Genomic DNA, 22,306 nt, shown 5'->3' with positions numbered 1-22,306 from the left:
GCTTCTCAAGTCCCCACCCTCAACCATTTCCTGTTTTGTGGAGAAGAGGCTGGATTTCAGAAGCATTCCCCAGAGCTACATGAAAATGATGACATTACCTCTGAGATCTTCCAAGATCCTCTGTAGCTTTTGGTACTGCTATAATAATTTCACATCTGGCTGTGGGCATTATGCAGATGCTTCTGTAAGCCTGCCAGCTCCCCATAAAGAACTGATCTTGAGGAAATTCCAGAAGCTGTTTAGTTGGGGGCTGGTATACAGTTCAGCCTAGTACATCTCTACAAATGGACCTACTAGCTAAGCTGAACCAGATAAGAATGCAGCCAGTGGGTTGCATCCTGACTTGTAATACTTGCAGAAGCCCATTTTCATGTTTCTGAAAGTTTCAAATCCTAACTTTCATTCTGTTTGTGCGATCACTTGCTGAATTTGTCACACAAGCCATTCACAACTCATTATGACTCCATTCTGTTCAGTCATGTTTGCACTAGTTGGAGCCCTGGTGGCACAGTGTTTAAATGCCTGTACTGCAGCCACTCACTCAAAACCATAAGGTTGTGAGTTCAATTCCAGCCAAGGGCTCAAGCTCGATTCAGGCTTGCATCCTTCCGAGGTCGCTAAAATCAGTATCCAGATTGTTGGGAGCAATTAGCTTACACTTTGTAAACCGTTTAGGGAGTGCTTAAGTGCGCTGATAAGCAGTATAGAAATGTACTTGCTATTGCTATTGGTCCACTCTCTTTTGCACAACAGCCAAAACATATGTTCTCCATGTCTGGTTCCTCCAAATGCTTTGGACTTTAGTTCCAAGAATCTGTACCAACTGACCATGCTTGCTAGGGCTTCTGAGAGCTGAAGTTCAAAATATCTGAAGGCTCAAAGGCTGAGAAGCACAGAACACACAAATGTATGGGGCACAGGTTTATTATTGTACCTAGGCTGCTTACATTTGCTACTTCTATAAACTTTAGACTCTCAAATCTGCCAGTTTGTTTCCAGACTGAATTCAAAATGCTGGTTATGACATTCAAAGCCCTATACCACTTGTAATGTTGATCTTGTTATATATATCTGCCTACAAACTGAAGTCTGCAAGAGGTTCCTTCCTCTGTGTCCCACAGTGCAGGCAACACACAATGACTGGTATCCTGTTAGTGAAATTGTTGTTGTGAGCCTTCAAGTCATTTCTGATGGTGACTCTAAGGTGAGTCTATGGTGACTCTAAGGTGACCTTATCACAGGGTTTTCCTGGCAAGATTTGTTCAAAGGAGATTTTGCCTTTGTCTTCCTCTGACGCTGAGACAGTGTGACTTGTCCAAGGCCACCAAGTGGGGTTTTATGGCTAAGCAGGGATTTGAACCCTGATCTCTTGGAGTCCTAGTCCAACGCTCAAAGCAGTACACCATGCTCACTGTCAGGTTAATAATATGTGGGCAAAGTCTTTATATGTCTTTTTCCCCTTGGTTGTTGCAGTTATTGGTATTCTCTTCCACCTTCAGCAATGACCAAAGTCTGAGGCAATAATAATCCAAAACTGATGGAGAGAAGAAGGGCTGGAGAAACATCTGGCTATGTTCCCATACTCAAACACAGACAGAGGAAATAATTTCCTGAAACCTCCAAAAGACACCAGAGCATTTTGATGGAAATCCTTCTGGCTATGGGGATATAGCCAGATGCTTCTCCAATCCACACTTGTACTCCCATTCTCCACCAGCAACAGGATGGTCATGGAATAGTGAGTCCTGGGGATGGTGATAGAGGAGCAGTAATGGGTCTTAAATGTGAAATTCGTATGCCACACTTAACCATGTAGGTGCTTGACTTGTGGGAGGATATTGAGAGGACCTTCTCTGCTGTAATACCCCAGTTGCAGAATATCCTCTGATTAAATGTCCTTCTGGCACCAATACTGATGCCGAATAAAAACATGTCCTTTTGGGACATAATTAATTTTATCCAAATCAGCTCATGTATTGTGGTCTTAATTTGCTTTAAACTGTTTTAACTGATTTTAATTGTTTTGCTTTAACAGACTTTCGATATGCTTTTAGTCCATTTAAGTTCTTCCCCATTGTTTAAACTGTAAAATTTTATAAATTGGTTCAGTTGATTTTATTGTATGCTGTTCTGAGATTGTATGATACAGGGCAGGTCAGAAATATTTTAATAAGTGAATAGATCTTTCCATGTAACAATATTTCTTTTGTCCCCAAAAACCTGCTGTCTAAATCAACTGGATACAGAAGCCTTGGCTGGAGATGCTTCCTGGTTGGCTATCCTTGTTCAGCACTCCCATAGGCTTGCTGATGTGTTTGTCATAGAGGAGATGAATAATATTATAAGTTTTCCCTGGCTTGTGATCCCCAGAAGAATTACAACCACAATAATACCTAATATATCTAATATTATACTAGACTTTCACCCAAATCACAGCCTTAAAGGGCTGGGGCCTGCAATGATTGCTGTTCTCGTCCCTTCCCTTTCCAAAATCACAACTTCTTTTTCTTTCTAATAAATAGATTATCTTTGCTCTAAAGCCTGAATATGCTGTTTTTGCTGACTTAAGATTTTTAGTGTGTTGTTTGAACTTTTCATTTGATTGTTTTAAGCCCCTTTTGCAGCATTGCTCATGTTTCTTCATAAAGTTTCAACTCTGGGAAAAAAATCAAATCATTCCTTGTAGCCAAATGCAGAAATCATTATCAGGCCTTGAAATAAGGAATTATTCACTCATTTTTAAAAGATAGGATGAATTCTCATATGAATGCATCAGGCTTTTCTAAATGGCTTCCACCAAATCTATGAAGGCAGGCAGATGGGCAGAAATCAGCAAGGCTATACAGGGGCCAGCAAAAGCTTGACTTCCTAAACTGAACCCAAACTTACATTCCTGAATACACCTGTTTGTTTCCTTTCTTAAAAGGAAATTGTTGTCCCTTATCTTCTTCTGTGAGAAAAAGTGAAACACTAAGGCTGCTTTAACTCTGTATTGTTCTGTCTGGGACAAAGAGACTTTGGGCTTAGGGGCATGGAAGAATGCAGGTTGGAGACACTGTTTTAGGTTTAGCAGAAATCCTTGCAATATTTGGACTTGACTCTTGCACCTGCTCACATGTGATATAAGAAAAAATTACATATTGGTATGTTCATATTCACTACCTGATTAAAACTGTTCCAACAGCAACCTTATGCAAATAACTATCTTCTTTTTCTAACTTCTTATTTGCATAAGGTTGCTGTTGGATTAGGGGCAGATTCCCAGAGTGTTAGCACCTTTCTGGGGAAGATGAAGACTGGTTCAACAAAGGGACTCTCCAGACGGCACCAAAGGGGCAGGCTGGAGGCACCCAGTTTTCCACCAGAGGGACACTGCAGCAGCCACGCCACACAGCCTCCGGATGAAAAAGAACATGGAAAAAATGAGTTCTTCTTGGCGCGCACAGATTACATCATCAGTGCACCATTACTGCAGTGACAGTAAGGGCTGTTCAACCATGGAATACACTCCCTCAGAGGTCTTTGGAGGTCCTTGGAGGTCTTTAAACAGAGTCTGGATGGCCATCTGTTGGGGATGCTTTGATTGAGAGTTCCTGCATGGCAGGGGGTTGGACTGGATAGCCCTTGTGGGCTCTTCCATCTCTACGATTTTATGATTCTATGACTCATTGGTGCATTGTGACATGTCCATGATACAAGCACAGCACCTGGAGGTGTGGACGCGGCACCACACTTGTGTCATACACGCATGTCCCGTATGGATGGTGCCGCATAAAGATGATGCTGTCCATATATGCTAGGGTTCTGGAGCGTGCGGATGCTGCATGCTCCAGAACTCTAGAACTGACCCCAGGCTGCCGCAAACCATCGGTCTGAACTGGGCCTAAGAATCAGTCTCCTTCAGCACAGTATGTAAGTGAAAACATTAAATCTCTCATCTCTCTCTGAGATTAGCTTTAGCAAACTAAAGCAAACAGCAGAATGCAAATACTTAACTAAAAACCTTTACAAGTCACATTGAAATTCATGCTAAGAAGACAGACAGACAGACAGACAGACTAAGCCTGGCAGACTAAAAGAAAGTTTTAAGTAAAGGATCAGCTCAGCAGAGCTGGCACTCACTATCTTGAAGAATGAAGAACATTGAGATAGAGGAGCCTTTATGCGGCCACAGACACACCTGGAAATGGTATGGCTGGTTAAATACATGGGCACACTGATGACCATTCATTTCAACTGGTGAGCAAATGGGAAGCCAATGTTTATAGCATAGAGGCATTCAAAAACCATTATACTGCCTAAAGCCCCATTGTCCTAATAGCAAAGGGGAGAGCGAGTATAGAGAGAATGCTTACTTGAACAGCATTTTCAAAAACTTGCATTAATAAGGGAAGTAAAAGAATTCAGCTATTTCCCTCCCAAATCATACAGTTTTGATTATGGAGTTCTGCTTTATATAAAGTCATGAATTAATTGTACTCTATGAATACACAGAACATTGTGACATTCCTTTAACAGATGTCCCAGATGAGAAAATTCCTTTCAGTCTTGGCTCAACAAGTTCCATTTAGCCTGGGCAGGTGAATGAGAAAAGATGTAGATAACCTTGGGCAAAACAAGTTTAAAAGTTTCTTGCCAAAATTCTCCACTGAAATGACAAATGCAGTTACCTCTGCCTCTATTTGGGTAGCATGAGACTTCTTAAAATCAGTTAAAGTCCCATCTTCATACCATTCCCAATCTAATCTAATCTAATCTAATCTAATCTAATCTAATCTATTCATTACTGCAGAGAAAGGTAGGCCTTGCCATCCGGCCTCCCTAAAGGAACTGAACCCTCCATCTGTCCATCTGCCTTGGTCCAGGCCTCAGAGGGAGAGAAGAATGCTGGACCTGATCCTCTCCCCCCCCCCCCCACCATTACATTCTCCTTTTGTGTTGTGTCTTCTTAGAGTGTAAGCCTGAAAGCAGGGAACCATCTAATTAAAAGATTTTATGTACAGTGCTGTGTAAATTTACAGCGCTATATAAATAAAGCATAATAATAATAATAATACACCATTCATTCAAGCAATTAGTATTACAGAGCTCTAGAATTGTAAGTGGAGTTTCCTAGAAGTACGAAAGTTACTTTTCTTTCTTATTTTTCCTATATTTCAAAAATAACATAAATGGTTATTTTAAAAAAACAACACCTATCTGAATGGTATGCACCATTCGTCTGTTGCACAAAATTCACTTGCCTTGGCATTGCCTCAGAATTCATTACCGAGCAAAAGTCAGCATCACCAGCCAGCATTTGAAATGTATGGTATTTCTGCTCTGCTTCTGAGACCATATGCCCATACCTATAATAGTAACAAAAGCATTACAGTTAACCTGCAAAAATATTGACACTCCTTACTGAGTTACACTCGTAATGTAGTTGTACGTTAGTTATTTGATAAAGGTATTAATTACAATTAATGTATCTGTAATTTATCATATAAGCCCTTTTACAATCCATATCTCTTTCTTCTGTGTTCACCTAGAAAACATGGTATGCATGTTTTTAGAGTTAGCTATTTCAATGGGTTTAAATAAGACCAATTTCAAGAATGTATGTTAAGAATGTATAGGTAGCTGTGCCCTTCCATTCAAAACTCTACCTTTCAAAGGGTTTGATATTGTTAGGATACATTTTGGTGTACTGTTGGGATACAGTCTTAAATGACTTCTTTATGATACTTTGATGTCTGTTACCTATCATTTGTTGCTATGAATTAATGGAGCAATTTCAGATTCTAATGGGTGGTGAGATATGCTGCTACTACACTGATAGAATGGTTCCTATGTTTCAGAAAAGTTAAATGACTCAAAAAGGTACTTAGAGTAAATAGATGAAAGAGATTTTGACCCTCTACCTCAATGGTTCCCAACCTTTGGTTTTCCAGAACCAATTCCTGACTGTTGACCAAGATGGCTAGGATTTCTGGAGTCTTCAGTTCAAAATAAATGGAGAACCAAAGGTTGGGAACTACAGTCTAGTCTCTTCTTAGTATAAATAATAATAATAATAATAATAATAATAATAATAATAATAATAATAATAATAGCTTTATTTTTACCCTGCCTTTCTGTCAACGAGACAATCAAGGTGGCTTACAATTAGAAGGAAGACATACAGTACTCAATACCCAATTGTTCCCTCCCTCCCCTAAAACATTAGTAAACACATTAACCATTAAAACACTACATTAAAATAATCAGAGACAGGGAGTGGGGCCACAAAATACTGAGAGAGATGGTGGATTCAATTGGTGGCCAAATTACTATTCAGGAAAGGCCTGCCAGATGAGATCCGTCTTGACAGCCTTTTTATAGCTGTCCAAGCTGGTAATATGATGGATCTCCTCCGGCAGGCCATTCCATAATCTGTGAGAGGCTGAAGAAAAGGTCCTCTGGGTAGTAGCAGTCAACCTGGTCTTTATAGGTTGCAGTAGATTCTTCCCAGAGGAACTGATTGTGCGGGGTGGATTATACGAAAGGAGGTGAACCCATCGATAGGTTGGACCCAAGCTATGTAGAGCTTTAAAGGTCATAACCAACACCTTGTACTATGCCCGGAAACTAATAGGCAGCCAGTGATAGGCGTTATGTGGCCACTTGTGGTTTTTCCAGTGTCCAACCTGGCTGCCATGTTTTGAACTAACTGAAGTTTCTGGACTAGGCATAAGGGTAGCTCCATGTAGAGCATATTGCAGAAGTCGAGTAATGAGGTGGCCAGCGCATGTACCACAGTTTCCAGACCCCAGGTGAAAGCTCACATTTTAGTGAAAGCTCAAATTTTTAATATATATGATGAAATCAAACATTCTGAATATATTCTTTGGATAAAGCAACTTATTCTACCAAATATTTTTGTGCCAGTATTTCTTAGTCTGATAATTAAAACCAATATATATTAGGGGAGTTTGTTTCATCCTATTATTACATTACTATATATGTGTAATCATTGTAAATCTATGGCAGCAACTGAAGTTTTCAGAAATTTCACAGGCATATGAAACATGAATCGCCCTAATCGTGCTGCTCATAGACCAAGAGCACAGCTGAAATATTTCCATATTCTTGAAATATTTTTTTTCCTCTCGGTATACTTTACACTCAATTCCTTTGTCATCTGTTTTTGCCATATTCTGGCCTTAGTATTGCTGTTAATTAGAGGTGACTGTAGTTTGATTAATTGCTAACATGTGCCACATATGCACAATATGAAGAAATGCAGTCTAAATTTTTCCACTTATTGCATGCCTGAATACAGTGGATTTAGGCCAAGCATTTTCTTTAAATGACTAAAAACCTAACCTTATCATAGTGAACAATATGGATGTAATCAAAATAAGACACTCTAATCCACTTGAAGTGTTAAAAGTTCAGAGAAGTATGCAATAACCATGGGCCACATTTCACAATGTAATGCAAGCTGGATCACAGTGAACAAATATAGCCCATCTGAATGTCCTTTTTCTGGCTGGGGTTCACCACATTTGCTTTCAGGTTGATGGTGAGATTTTGAAGTCTCATCACTTGCTTTTCCATATCCTAGGGTAGGCTTTGATACAGAGCTTCAAAAAGTTTCTTTTTTGAACTTCCTGGGGCCGTTGTAGTCAAAACAAAAGTAGGAGCATGCACTGTTTCATGGTCACATCAGAAGCTACCTTAGACTAAGCCAGAGATCAGAACACATATGTTACTATTAATTACTTGGTAATACTTTCTGTGTGTAAAAACCACTTAATGCAAAGCACCCTTTTCCCAAATGAAACTGAATGTAATTTATAGCAGTGCTTCTCATGCTATATGATGTGGGGAACTAGTAATAAAACCCCAGTACGCTAGGGACCAGCACTATATTTGTGCCCACTGGGTAAAATTGTGTCTTTATTTCATGGAAAAGCAGCCAATGGAACAGGGACCAGGATCGGTCCACAGACCACCACTTTGAGTAGCACTGATTTAGAGAATATTTACTAGGGAGTGATGGGGCGAGTTTTATTAGTTACACTGTTTCCCTGTTCTTACTCCTTCTTCTGACATGCATACTACAGTTTTTCACTCCATGGTATGTGGAAATGAATAGCAACTGTGATGAATGGGGAAGAAAAGAATAGACAGGAAGAAAGAGCACAAAGAAGAATTTTGTGGTGTGATGCCTAGTAAGAAAACATGCAAACAGGGAGAGGGGAGGTGTTGCAATGTATGTGTGAGGGAATGAATACAGAAATGAGGCCAAGAGAGGAGAAACAACAGAGGAAGTAGTGGGCCTGAATGTAGAAGGAGAGGGATGAGAGGAGCTTGGCAAAAGACACACAGACATTCACATTTAGGTGGAAAAGAAAGTCCACCTCAGTGTTAGGAAGAACTTCCTGGCAGTAAGATCTGTTTGACAGTGGAACACACTCCCTCAGAAAATGGTGGAGTCTCCTTCTTTGGAGGCTTTCAAACAGAGTACTTTGATTGTGAGTTCCTGCATGACATAGGGTTGGACTGGATTATCCTTGGGGTCTCTTCCAACTCTATGATTCTATAATTCTAAGATTCTACATAAACACACATAGAGAAAGAAAGAATAACAAACTTTCCAGAAAAATATATAGACCCAGCGGTAGATAGTTGTGAACAGTAATGACATACTGGTCCAAAACACTCTGCAAAATAATCCAGTTTGAGACTGCTTTAACTGTCCTGGCTCAATGCTAGGGAATTCTGGGAACTGTAGTTTTGTGAGACAATTAGCTTTCTCTATCAGAGAGCTCTGTTACCACAATAAACTACAGTTACCAGGATTCACTAGGACTGAGCTAGGGCAGTTAAAGGGGTCTCAAACTGCACTATTTCTGCAGTGTATTTTTTTTTAATATAATTTTTATTAAGTTTTTCATAATTCAAAAAGAACAAAATATTTCCTGAATACATAATCATGCTTTCATATATAAAGATTGTACATTCCAGGATACAAAACAATAACACAAATAAAGGTAAATTAAACTTCCTAGCTTTATTTCCTCCCTTTTTATTTTCCTGACATTGTATATGATTTCATGCCAAAATGGACATACACTCACAAATTGATGTATTACTCCCATTTTTTATGGTGTATTCGTAGTATCTTCCCCAACCCTATTTAAGAAAAGGTAATTTAAATAACCCTACTTAAGATGAATGATCGAAGTTCGAGCCGGTCGTGCCTTACTATATTATTTACACAACTATATAACTGTAAGGAATTTTTCCATCTTTAATTATTAGTTATAAAAGGGCTTCGGCCAGCCTGTCCTCCAATTTCCACCTTTTTTTAAGGTAAGATACCACTTTATTCCATTCCAGCTGTATTTTTTCATTTTTCCCCCTTTTAAACTATTAGAAATTAAGTCCAGTTGTATAATAGTGTATTATAGTGTAAATAGCCATTCTTCTATTTGTAATGCCTTTGTGTCCTTCCAATGACTTGCTATGATCAATCTAGCAGTGGTTATCAAATATAGTATTACCTTCCAGTATCTGCGTTCATCCTCATTCTTAATAAAGAAGGTCATATTCAACAAATAAAGTTCTGGCCTTTTTATATAACTGATATTAAAGATTTGTTGAATTATGTTATGAACCTCTTCCCAAAAAGATTTAATTTTTATACAACCCCACCACATATGCATCATTGTCCCCTTTGTCTCCTGACATTTCCAGCATTTGTAAGATTTTAGCTTATCCATTTTTTTTAGTCTTGCCGGGGTATAATACCACCTGTTGCTGATCTTAATAAAGTTTTCTTTATAACTTATACATTGGGTAAAGGAGTTTGTATGAGACCAGGCCCTTTCCCATGCTTCCAATGGTATTTCTTTCCCCATATCTTTCGGCCAGTCAATCATATATTGCTTGATTGGCTCTTGTTCAAAGTCCCTTTCTCTCAGCAAGGTATAATATTTAGAGTTCTTCTTTTCATTATTCTCCATAAGTAATTTGTCCATTTCCGATAATTTGATATCTACACCCGATGATTTCATATCCTAAATAAATCTATTCTTAATTTGATAATAAGTGTACCAGTTTATAAGGTACACTGCAGTGTATTTTGGACTACTGTCAAAGAACTTCTAAAAGAAGGACAAAGGAGGTGGAGAGAGGAAACAGGACACCAGAGAGGGACAGTGATGATAACCTAGGCCCTGTACAGATGGGCCATTAAGCACGTCCTGGCGACGTACTAGGGTTGTCTTGGGGCATTGCCCTGCAACCCTAGTATGTCACCAGGACATGAAAATGGCAGCTCCCTGTCTACATGGGTGCCGCCATTTTGACGTAATGGCTGTGTCGCGTCGAAATGGCACGGCGTGACCGGTACGTCCTGGCGCCATTGCAGGGTGCCTGTGGCGCCCTTTCAGCGGTGCCGGAAGGAGCTCCTTTCGTGCTGTGTATCACTGGCACAGCCTTTACACGGCTGCACCAGCAATACAAAAAAAGGGGGCCAAGCGGCCCCTTTCTCTCTTTCCCCGCCACTGTTGGGGTGTCCTTGGGGCATGAAGCCCTAAGGACACCCATTTCCAGACCACAGGGAAGTGGCGTTTTGCCACTTCCCAGAGGCCTGGAAAAGTGGTGGATCGGGGCCTCTGGGGCTGCCACTGTGGCAGCTCAGGCTGCGATCCGTCGGGGAAAGGGACGAGTGCAGGCTGCCCCAAAGATATTTCTGAAAATATGAGAAAGAAGGAGAGGGAGCAGCAGAGAAAAAGCAAGAGCAGGAGAAAATAGGAGTTAGTAAGCATGATAGGGCCAGAAATAGAGAGCAGTATATCAATTGTTTTGTATCAATTGTTGTGTGTGTGTGTGTGTGTATGTGTGTGTTTTACATTGCAGCTAGCAAATGGGGGTAGCAAGAAGAAAAGGAGGTTGCAAGTGTATTTTGGGCCAGAAATAAAAATACTATATGGAATCCCCCCCCCCTTTTTTTTTTACAGTCATAGATATCCCCAGTTTGAAAGTTTCAAAGAATATACATTTTTAACATTGTTGTTGTTAAGTGTTAATTTTGTTGTTAAGGGTTAATGTTGTTGTTAAGGGTTAATGAGGACTTCAATGCAGTATTATTAATTATTGTGAATATAGTCCACTTACTTTGTTCAAATTAAACATACTGCAAATCCAGTTAAGAAATTATAGATTCATCCGAACACATGCTCAGTTATTAATTTCAAGAGCAGGTGCTTCAGTTAGTACAGATAGATACAGAATCTTCACCTGCATTCTAACAAGATTTCTAGTGCAATAAGGTAATAGAAAATTTAAATTTAAATACCAGGTTACAATTGACACTTTTAAAAATATCATCTCCTTTTCATGAAAATGTGAAGTTTTTTAGCTTTTTGGTATAAATGCAAGGAGGTGCTATTTTTTCACTGCCTTTTCTTTTTCTGGTTAGGCCATAGGTCTATCTAACCCAGTAGAGTCAACATTTACTGCCTTGCCAGTTTTTCCCTATGTTTTCTTTCAAAGTCCTAACTGGAGATTCTTGGTATTCCTTGGTGGTTGTCCATCAAAAGGGAAACCCAATAAGCCTAAGTGCACCAAGGGTGATCTGGTAGCTTCTTCAAGCTCTGTTATTATTAATCTGGATTTTATTTATTTTCCCTACACTATCATTGCAAAAAAGGTGATTTCTGGAGACAACCAGATTGTATATTAGTTAAGGAAGCTTGAAAAAGAAAAATTTCTGTTGGAAATGAATATTACTAGATACTCCATGTGCAGAAGAAATATATCTGGAAACATCTGATAAATAGTAGCAGTGGCATCAATGACTGATTTATGAGAGGCCTCTGCCAGAGGAAATGCAATGCAGACAATGACTGGAAGATGGAGTTAATTTATATGGCCAGTACTGGCTGGAGGAGGAGGAGACAAGGTGCATCTACACTGTAGAAATAATGCAATTTGAAACCACTTTAACTGCCATGGCTCATCCTGCAGATTCCTGGGATTTGTAGTTTTGTGAGGCACCAGCACAAAACTGGTGGCAGAGAAGGCTAAACACCTTGTAAAACTACAAATCCTAGGATTCCATAGGATGAAGCTACAGCACAGAGTGGGGTCAAACTGCATTACTTCTACAGTGTAGGTGCACCCATAGTAACACAGATTTATGTCATGATGTTAAAAAAAACATGCTGCACATGCCCAGGGAGATTCAGAGCATGAAGAGTTTCCTGAAAAGGAATTAAGAAGCAAAAGCTCTACAAGAAGAATACATTATTTAAAGACATAGCCATGTTCATCTGGACTGGTATGCAAAGGGATATTTTAGCACTTTTGACATTAACAGAGAAAAAACAGTTTGTAGTGTAAGTTTTCATAGTATAAGACGGCTTATGCTACAAACCTTTTCCTCTCTGTTAGTCTCAAAGGTGCTACAATATCCTTTGCACTACATCTTGTATTTCTCTCTTCACCTATGGTGAGTCTTTCTCTCTACTTCGCACTCCTCCCCACCCCACGCCCCTCTGCTTTTATATCCAAGCTATGCTATTATCGATAAACAGATTGTATTTCAAGAATACATAAGCATGGTCTTTAAAATGTTTTTATTCATGTGGGTAATATTACCAATGGTCTTTATGCATTGTATTTCATCAAATGAATTCTGTTGTCCAAGAATAAATATTAAAAGGGGGGAAATGTTTTGGACCCAGAAAGCTCCAATAATGGGTCTCAAAGGCTGAAAATTGGTGGGCAAATGTTCATTTTTCCCATCATGTTTGCACACAATGATTTACTGGCAAAGAGCACCTGTATGCTTTTACAATTAAGAAGCATGACAGCAAAAGACATAGAAAACTGACTGATGTCCTAAACTAAGCTAGGCTAAGCAGGAACAGGTAAGAAGAAGAACTAACCTGATTTCTCTTTTATAGAACTGAAAGAATGAAAGTAGAGGCAGAAAGAAGAGGTGGAAGGATCCCTAAAGATATCAGTCTACAGAGAAGTTAGCACATGGGGACACGATATGAGGAAACTTTAAGTCACTGAATCACTATTCAGCCACATCACTGCTTCCTTCACTATGGGTTTGACTACACATGGCTATTCCCATAATACCTTGGTCCAAGAGTTGCCCTGGATTCTCCCTGTGCATCCCACTGTGTTACCCAGCATTGCCACTACTGACACAAGTTGCTCCTTCTGAGATCAGAAATAAGATGCCCAGCAGCAATCACATGGCTGGACACCTTGTTGTGATCTCAGAAAGAGTGACTTGCACTTGCAGTGGTGGTGCCAGGTGACCTAGCAGGACATGTGTGCCCAGTATGACTATGCAGTGCTCTGGATTTTCCTGCAAAATCTGGAGCAAAAGGTGAGAGTTTTTGCACTGATTCAAGGGATGGAAAGAGTGGATTTGGCATGGAATTGGCCTTCTATCATGAAGAAAATCTGCACTTGAACCAGGGATTTGTCTCCATGTCATGTGGACAGGTCATTGTGAGGATCAGGAAAACTACTTCCTTTGGCCCATGCAGATATCCCATACTCTTTAAATGCTGAGAATTGATCCCGTTGTTCTTGTTATTGTTTTACCCTGCCTTTCTGCCAAGATTGGAATCACATGGGCTTACAAATTAAAGCAATTACAATATAGTTAAAAACATAGAAAAAGTCAGCATTAAGCTAAACTGTTAACGATATTAAAACACGTTAAAACATACACTTACTAATGGGTAAAAGTAGCTTTAAAATAAGTATAATTTAAAACAATACAGCAACCTCTTAAAATATCCTTCCTCAAAACCTTGAATTTTAAAAGCCTATTGGGTTTTTCACCTACTGGAATGACAGCAAGGAGGGTGACACTCTAGCCTCCCTATGGAGGGAGTACCAGAGTCTAGAAACAGCCACTGAGAAGACCCTACCCCACCAACAATACCTCCACCTCACTAACCGTAGCCCCTCCAATGACACCTGTGAAGATGGTAGGACTGCAACAAAGGCTTGTCCTGAGAATCTCAGGATCCAAGCAGTATCGCACTGACATGGTTTGTCAGATAGCCTGGATCTAAGCTATCTAAGGCTTTATAAGACATCCCCCCCCCAGCAACCTGTTGAGGCAGAGGCAGCGTCTGGGGCCGTTTGGAGGACTCCTCAAGCCCAACCACCATCACTTGGGCAGCCCTGAGGCAGCCTCAGCAGCAGCAGCAGAGCTGGAAGAGGACACGGAGGGCATAAAAACCCTCCAGGGACATCTCCCCCAGCAACCTGTTGAGGCAGAGGCAGCGTCTGGGGCCGTTTGGAGGACTCCTCAAGCCCAACCACCATCACTTGGGCAGCCCTGAGGCAGCCTCAGCAGCAGCAGCAGAGCTGGAAGAGGACACGGAGGGCATAAAAACCCTCCAGGGACATCTCCCCCAGCAACCTGTTGAAGCAGAGGCAGCGTCTGGGGCCTCGGCGGCGGTGCTTGCGGCGGCGGCGCAGGGACCTAGAGGCCGGAAGAGCTGGGCTATAATAGCCCCAACATACCCTCTCTCCCACAGCGGCGGCGGCGCTTGTGGCGGCGGTGCAGGGACTCAGAGGCTGGAGGAGCGGGGGTTTGTGGGTATTTCACCCTCTGGAGGTGGTAGAGGCCGTGATTGGAGGAGGAGAGCGGATGCTGTAAGCCCTTTAGGGCCCAGGGGAACACCACCATTCTTCCTTGGAGCACCAACGCCAGAACTGGAAGTGGGGATAGTATATGGGGGTGCTCTTAAACGCCCCAGGAACATCACCCTCCTGCTGGTACTGCTGGCTCCAGTTGGAGGAGGAGAAGCAGATGCTATGGAACTCTTTGAGGGCCCAGGGAACATCAATACTCCTCCAATCTGTCGGACTTGTATCCTGCCATCCCACCTGAGGCCGGGAATGTGGTAGGGGCAACCATTGGAGTAGTGCTGGGGAATGGGAGATATGGCTGGAATAGAGGGAACAGATATTGCAAAAGAAGACGGGATCACTGTTTGAAAGCTATCCCGCCTTCAGTTCCCTCTGTTTCTCGAAATGGCTTGGAGAGCAGACCAACCATTCCACAGAACCTCACTCTGCTCCTCTGCAATGCCAGGTCGGTCAAAAACAAGACCCATATCATCCAGGATCTTCTCCTGGATGAAGACGCCGACCTGGCTTGCTTTGCAGAAACCTGGCTGGGAGAGGAAAGTGCTGCCATATGGGCGCAGGCCCTCCCAGCCGGGTACTCTGTCAGTGAGCAGGTGAGGGGAAGTGGGCGGGGGGGCGGAGTGGCTCTGGTTTATAAGAACACCTTGACCTTGACCAGGATACCTGTCCGGAATACAGTCCATTTCGAGTGTATGTACCTCAGCCTGAAGACCAGGGATAGATTGGGGATTTTGCTAGTCTACCGGCCACCCCGTTGTCTAGCAGACTCCCTGACTGAGCTGACACAGCTGGTCTCTGAGCTGCTGTTGGAGACCCCCAGACTTTTAGTTTTGGGGGACTTCAACATCCCGCTCGAGACCAGTTTAACAGGTGCAGCTCGGGAGTTCATGGAGACCATGACAAACATGGGCCTATCCCAGTTGGTCAAAGGGCCCACACATTGTGCAGGTCATACACTCGATGCGGTCTTCAGTACGAAACAGGAATATCCGTGGGCGGAGGTGGTAAGTACCTCCGCATTGTCATGGATGGATCATTTCCTGGTCAAGACGAAACTTAGAGCCAATATCTGCCCCACCGGGGGTGGCGGACCCATTAGAATGGTCCACCCTCAAAGGCTGATGGAGTCCATTGGATTCCAGACAGCCTTAGAGGGTTTACTGGTTGGGAATGCCGGTGATCCTGTCGATGCTCTGGTCAATACCTGGAACACCGATCTTAACAGGGCTATCGACACGATCGCTCCCAAGCGCCCTTGCAATCCCGCCCCAAATCGGAGGCCCTGGTTCACGCCAGAGCTGAGGAAGATGAAGCGGTTTGGACGATGGCTAGAGTGCAGGTGGCGGAAGACTCGACTCTTATCCGACAGAACTCGCCATAGGAACTTTCTTCGTTCCTATAGGGAGGCAATACGTGCAGCGAAGAGAGTCTTCTCCTCTGCACGTATTGCATCTGCAGAGTCCCGTCCAGCAGACCTGCGCCAAATCCCTTACTTAACCCGACGACGGCCTGCTGTGACGCGTTTAACAACTTCTTTGCAGACAAAATCTCTCAGATAAGAGCCGACTTAGATGCCACCGTTGAAACAGAGTCGACAGGCGAGGCGTCCAGTGACTCCGCCGATGTAGTCATACTGGATCAGCTCCAGTCTGTGAGTACTGATGACGTGGACAAGCTGCTTGGTAAGGTGAGGAAGACAACTTGCCCTCTCGACCCTTGCCCATCATGGCTGGCCGTCCAGGGGGGATGCATTGATGAGATTCCTCACGGATATCATCGGTGCATCCTTCAAGGAAGGACATGTTCCATCTTGTTTAAAGGAAGCGGCGGTTAGGCCACTCCTGAAAAAACCTTCCCTAGACCCCCTGGATATGAGGAATTATAGGCCGGTGTCATTGCTGCCATTTTTGAGCAAGGTGATCGAGAGGGCGGTTGCCCTTCAGCTCCAAGCTGTCTTGGATGAAACTGATTATCTAGACCCATTTCAAACTGGCTTTAGGACAGGCTTTGGGGTTGAGACTGCCATGGTTGCCTTGACCGACGATCTGCGTCTGAGCATTGACAGGGAGAGTGTGACCCTGTTGGTGCTCTTAGACCTCTCAGCGGCTTTTGATACTATAGATCACGGCATCCTCTTGGATCGCCTGAGGGGGTTAGGTATCGGGGGCACTGCTTTGCAGTGGTTCCGGTCCTTCCTCTCGGGCAGGTCTCAGAGGGTGCTACTCGGGGACTGTAGCTCCAGTAAGAGGTACCTCACTTGTGGGGTTCCTCAGGGGGCTATTTTGTCCCCGATGTTATTTAACATCTATATGAAGCCGCTGGGTGAGATAATACGGAGTCATGGTGCTGGGTGTTATCAGTACGCTGATGACACCCAAATCTATTTCTCTGTATCTCGTTCGTCAGCCTCGAATTCCAATGGCATCTCTTCTCTCAATGAATGTCTTCAGGCGGTAATGGGCTGGATGAGGAAAAACAGATTGAAACTGAATCCAGACAAGATGGAGGTGCTCATGGTAGCGGCCCCGAAACCAAGAATTGGGTTGCAACCTCCAGTCCTAGATGGGGTCACACTCTCCTCCAATGACTGTGTTCGCAGTCTGGGGGTGCTCCTTGACTCGTCGCTCCTGATGACAAATCAGGTAAATGCGACGGTCAGGAGTGCCTGTTATCAGCTTCGGCTGATACGCCAGCTGCGCCCTTTTCTGGAAGTAAGGGATCTCAAGATGGTTGTGCACGCGCTGGTAACCTCACGCCTTGACTTCTGTAATGCACTCTACATGGGGCTACCCCTGTGCTTGACTCAGAAATTACAGCTGGTTCAAAATATGGCAGCCAGGCTTGTCTCAGGAACATCTAGAAGGGACCACATTACTCCGGTTTTGAGGTCCCTCCACTGGCTGCCTATCAGCTTCCGGGCCCAGTACAAGGTGTTGGTTATTACCTTTAAAGCCCTAAATGGCTTGGGTCCAAGCTATCTCAGGGACCGCCTCCTCCCGTACAATCCTCCCCGCGCTCTCCGGTCCTCTGGGAGGAACTTACTGCAGCCTCTAAAATCTAGGCTTGCGTCGACCTCCCAGAGGGCGTTCTCTGCTGTCGCCCCCAAACTCTGGAACGACCTGCCGAATGAGATCCGTCAGATAACATCATTAGACAGCTTTAAAAAAGCGGTCAAGACGGATCTCTTCCGACAGGCCTTTCCAGATTAACCATCCCGGCCCAGGTTCCCTGACTCCCTCATTCCTCCCGTGGCCCCATCTTAGTGATGGTTGAGGATCAACAGAGGGATATCAGGGTTTTTTAGTTTTTAATTGTTGTTTTTATGCATTGATATTGTGTTTTAATATGTTATACTGTTTAATACTGTCTTAAGGGGGGGAGAGATAAAGTGTTTTTAATTGTCATATTTTATATTTTACTGTTGTTAACCGCCCGGATTGGTTTGCCAGAGGGCGGTATACAAATAATAATAATTATTATTATTATTATTATTATAACCAACACTTTGAGCCAGCACAAAGTGGGGGAAGAGAACAACAGGCCACCCCACCACCCCAGGAAAAAGGTGTATACTATCTGCTTGCTGCTGTGTGGGCTACCTGTTTGCTGCTTGCCTCATCTCACCTGGTAGACTAATAGCCTCAAAGATTGCTTCCTGTCAGGCTAAGGCACCAGGTAACCAGCAAGGAATTGGATGACGCCTTTCTAGAACGGATGACCACACATTCAGAAAGGAGAGATGTAGTAGTAATGGATGACTTCAACTATCCTGATATTTGCTGGAAGTCAAACTCAGCCAAATCCTCAAGGTCTAGCAAATTCCACACTTGCCTTGGAGACAATTTCATTGTCCAAAAGGTGGAAGAGGCAACATCAACATTAGGAGGAACTTCCTGACAGTAAGGGCTGATCAACAGTGGAACAAACTCCCACAGAGTGTAGTGGAGTCTCCCTCCTTGAAGGTCTTTAAGCAGAGGCTGGATGGCCATCTGTCGGGGATGTTTTGACTGAAAGTTCCTACATGGCAGGGGTTGAACTGGATGGCCCTTGTGGTCTCTTCCAACTCTATGATTCTATGATTCTAAGGGGACTATTTTGGATCTGATCCTAACAAAGAGGGATGACCTAGTTAATGGAGTGCAAGTGGTGGGATCCTTAGGTGGAAGTGACCATGTTCTCCTGCAATTTGTTATACAATGGAAATGAGAAGCCAGGCATAGTCAAACATGCATTCTAGACTTTAGGAAAGCTGATTTTAGTAAACTTAGTGAAATACTGGGGGTGATCCCATGGTCAGGAATACTAAAAGAAAAAGGAGTTTAAGATGGATGGGAGTTTCTCAAGGGGAAAATACTGAAGGCGCAATTTCAAACAGTTCCAATGAGGAAGAAAAATGGGAGATGTCTCAAGAAACCAGGATGGATGACTAAGGAACTTTCAACTGAGCTAAGTTTTAAATGGAACATGTATAAGAAATGGAAAAATGGGAAAATCACCAAAGAGGAATTCAAACAAATAGCTAGCATGTGCAGGGATAAAGTCAGAAAAGCTAAAGTGCAGAATGAACTCAGGCTTGCTAGAGAGATTGAGAACAACAAAAAGGGCTTTTTTTTAATATGTTCGCAGCAAAAGGAACATATCCATATGCATGGAGAAGATGGCAAAATGCTAACAGAGGACAGAGAAAAGGCAGAATTTCTTAACAGTGTTCTCAGAAAAGGAAAAGGAAAAGGGTCCTCAACCTCAGGATAATGGAGCAGAGGACAGAATAGGAGAAATTCAGCACAGAATAGGTAAAGAGATAGTAGAGGAATATCTGGTTAATCTAAACAAATATAAATCTCCAGGATGTGATGAACTACATCCAAGGGTATTAAAAAAAACTGGCAAATGTAATATCGGAGCCATTGGCAATAATCTTTGAGAACTCCTGGAGAACAGGAGACGTCCCAGCAGACTGGAGGAGGGCAAACATAGTCCCCATCTTCAAAAAGGGGGAAAAGAGGATCCCAACAATTATCGTCCATTTAGTCTGACATCAATACCAGGAAAGATTCTAGAGAAGATCATTAAATAGAGAATCTGTGAACATCTAGAAAGCAATTCCATAATCACAAAAAGTCAACATGGGCTTCAGAGAAACAAGTCATGCCAGACAAATCTAAATCTCTTTTTTTGATAAAATTACCAGCTTCGGAATGCTGTGGATATAGTATATCTTGATTTCAGTAAGGCTTTTGACAAGGTTCCCCATGACATTCTTGCAAACAAGCTAGTAAAATGTGGGCTAGACAAAGTAACTGTTACATGGATTTGTAACAGGTTGACCGGCCAAACCCAAAGGGTACTCAACAATAGCTCCTTTTCATCCTGGAGAGAAGTGACCAGTGGGTAGCCACAGTGCTATTCAACATCTTTATCAATGACTTGGATGAATTGGGGGCATACTTATCAAATTTGAAGATGACACCAAATTAGAAGGACTAGCAAATACCCCAGAGGACAGGATCAAAATTCAAAATGACCTGAATAGGCTAGAAAGCTGGGCCAAAACTAATAAAATGAAATTCAACACGGAGAAATGTAAGGTACTACACTTATGGCGGAAAAATGAAATGCACCAATATAGGATAGGGGACACCTGGCTGAATGAAACTACGTGTAAAAGGGATCTAGGAGTTCAAGTAGACCACAAGTTGAACATGAATCAACAGTGCGATGTAGTAGCTAACAAGGCCAATGCAATTTTAGGTTGCATCAATAAAAGTATATTATCTAGATCAAGGGAAGTACTAGTGCCACTCTATTCTGCTCTGGTCAGGCCCCACCTGGACTATTGTGTCCAGTTCTGGGCACCACAATTCAAAAAGGATGTGGAGAAACTGGAGCGTGTCCAAAGGAGGGCGACTAAAATGGTGAAGGGTCTGGAAACCATGCCCTATGAAGAACGACTTAGGGAGCTGGGGATGTTTAGCCTGGACAACAGAAGGTTAAGAGATGATATGATAGCCCTGTTTAAATATTTGAAGGGAGGTCATATTGAGGAGAGAGCAATCTTGTTTTCTGCTGCTCCAGAGACTAGGACTCAGAACAATGGATGCAAGCTACAGGAAAAGAGATTCCACCTCAACATTAGGAGGAACTTCCTGACAGTAAGGGCTGTTCAACAGTGGAACACTCTTCCTCGGAGAGTGGTGGAGTCTCCTTCCTTGGAGGTCTTCAAACAGAGGCTTGATTGCCATCTGTCGGGGATGCTTTTATTGAGATTTCCTGCATGGCAGGGGGTTGGACTGGATGGCCCTTGTCATCTTGTCCAACTCTGCGATTTGATGATTCTATGAAAGAAATAAAGAAATAAATTGAATTGTGACTGAAAACAGACTAGCTAAAAGTGAAGCTATTGGAGCTGTATGATCCTTGTAATCAGCTCCCGTTAATACTCTGGCTGCAGCTCTTTGTACCAACTGAAGGCGCATTACAGAGCGCCCAAAATGGGCGCTCTGTCAGCACCACTGGTTGCTGCATCCGGGAACCGCAGCGGTCAAACCGCGCAGTTCCCGGACGCACCAAAAAGAAGCCACAAAATGTGGCTTCTTTTTGGGCCCCGGAAGTGGCGCTGCAAGTGGCCAATGGTGCACTCTCGACGTCACTTCTGTCGTGGGATGTGCGGACACTATGCGTCTGCGATATCAAGATGGCAGCGCCCGTGTAGAACAGGCACCGCCATTTTGTACGTCCCCAGGACATACTAGGGTTAGGGCTGTGCATAAAGCACACCCTTTCCTAACCCTAGTACATCCTGGGGACGTACTTTACACCCGTGCGGAATGGGCCGAAGTTTCCAAACTCTCTTCAAAGGCAGCCCCATGGAGAGTGCATTATAGTAATCCAAACAGGATATAACTAAAGCATGTGTCACTATGGCCAGATCAGGAAGCTCCAGCAACAAGCAGTTCCTTTAATTGTGCAAATTCTCTCCTGATCACTACAGATACATAAGGGTGAATCAGGAAATACACCAAAACTGTGAACCTGTGTACTAAGGCAGAATATAAGCCCATCCAGCAAAGACTGAATTCACAGTCGCAATTCTAACAGTCATCTCTGCAAAGACCTGGGCAAACATGGTGTATAGTGCAGGAACTAGACATAAAGCTTTCATCCTCTTTAAGTACTATAAATACTGGGTGTTGGGGAACAGATTCCTCCCCCCCCCCCCCCATAACACTGTGCCTGTGCTAGGATAGCTCCCTAAGAATGGATTTTGAGGGCAAACAGCAAAGAAATGTTCTTGCAGGACAGATATAAATGTGTTTTGTTCCAACGCACAGAAAAAAGATACTGCTGTACTAGAAATGTTACACTCTCAGAGAACAACAGCAACAAGAAGAAGCAAGTTTTCATTTGTTAGTGCTGGCTAATTCTTTTTTAATGTATGACTTTTATATTATACAGCCTCTGGTAGTAAGTGAAATATAATTCTAATTAATTTTTCCTATGGCTGTATACAAATCAATAACTGTAAGTATCCCAAAGGAAAAAGCAAGCAACATGGTCCTCCAGTTCCTAATGAATGCAAATAAGTTGACCTTTTCTTGACAACTATGAATATTGTTTCACAAATTTACCACTAAAA

At 42.7% G+C, this 22,306-nt stretch overlaps 1 protein-coding gene across 1 annotated transcript; it reads left to right on the top strand.

The window, feature by feature from the left end:
* Positions 1 to 10,363: 10,363 nt before the first annotated feature.
* On the top strand, positions 10,364 to 21,713 carry LOC149317434 (uncharacterized). Its single transcript, XM_089513293.1, has 4 exons — positions 10,364 to 10,380; positions 14,277 to 14,890; positions 15,037 to 16,009; positions 21,662 to 21,713. Exons 1-4 carry the CDS (start codon positions 10,364 to 10,366, stop codon positions 21,711 to 21,713), a joined length of 1,656 nt encoding a protein of 551 aa, XP_089369419.1.
* The last annotated feature ends 593 nt before the right edge of the window (positions 21,714 to 22,306 follow it).

This window comes from Sceloporus occidentalis, unplaced genomic scaffold (genome assembly GCF_023333645.1).
Source record: "Sceloporus occidentalis isolate IW3139 unplaced genomic scaffold, rSceOcc1.0.p SCAF_3, whole genome shotgun sequence".
Taxonomy (NCBI): domain Eukaryota; kingdom Metazoa; phylum Chordata; class Lepidosauria; order Squamata; family Phrynosomatidae; genus Sceloporus; species Sceloporus occidentalis.
The sequence above is the reverse complement of the archived record's forward strand: the minus strand, read 5'-3'. Positions and strand labels throughout refer to the sequence as shown.

What these genes read in the sequence shown, in the direction of transcription:
- LOC149317434 (XM_089513293.1), top strand. An exon ending in TCCTCCAATCTGTCGGACTT is followed by an intron (nt 14,891 to 15,036) that starts GTATCCTGCCAT and finishes TCCCGCCTTCAG; the next exon opens with TTCCCTCTGTTTCTCGAAAT. An exon ending in GGACGATGGCTAGAGTGCAG is followed by an intron (nt 16,010 to 21,661) that starts GTGGCGGAAGAC and finishes TGATCACTACAG; the next exon opens with ATACATAAGGGTGAATCAGG.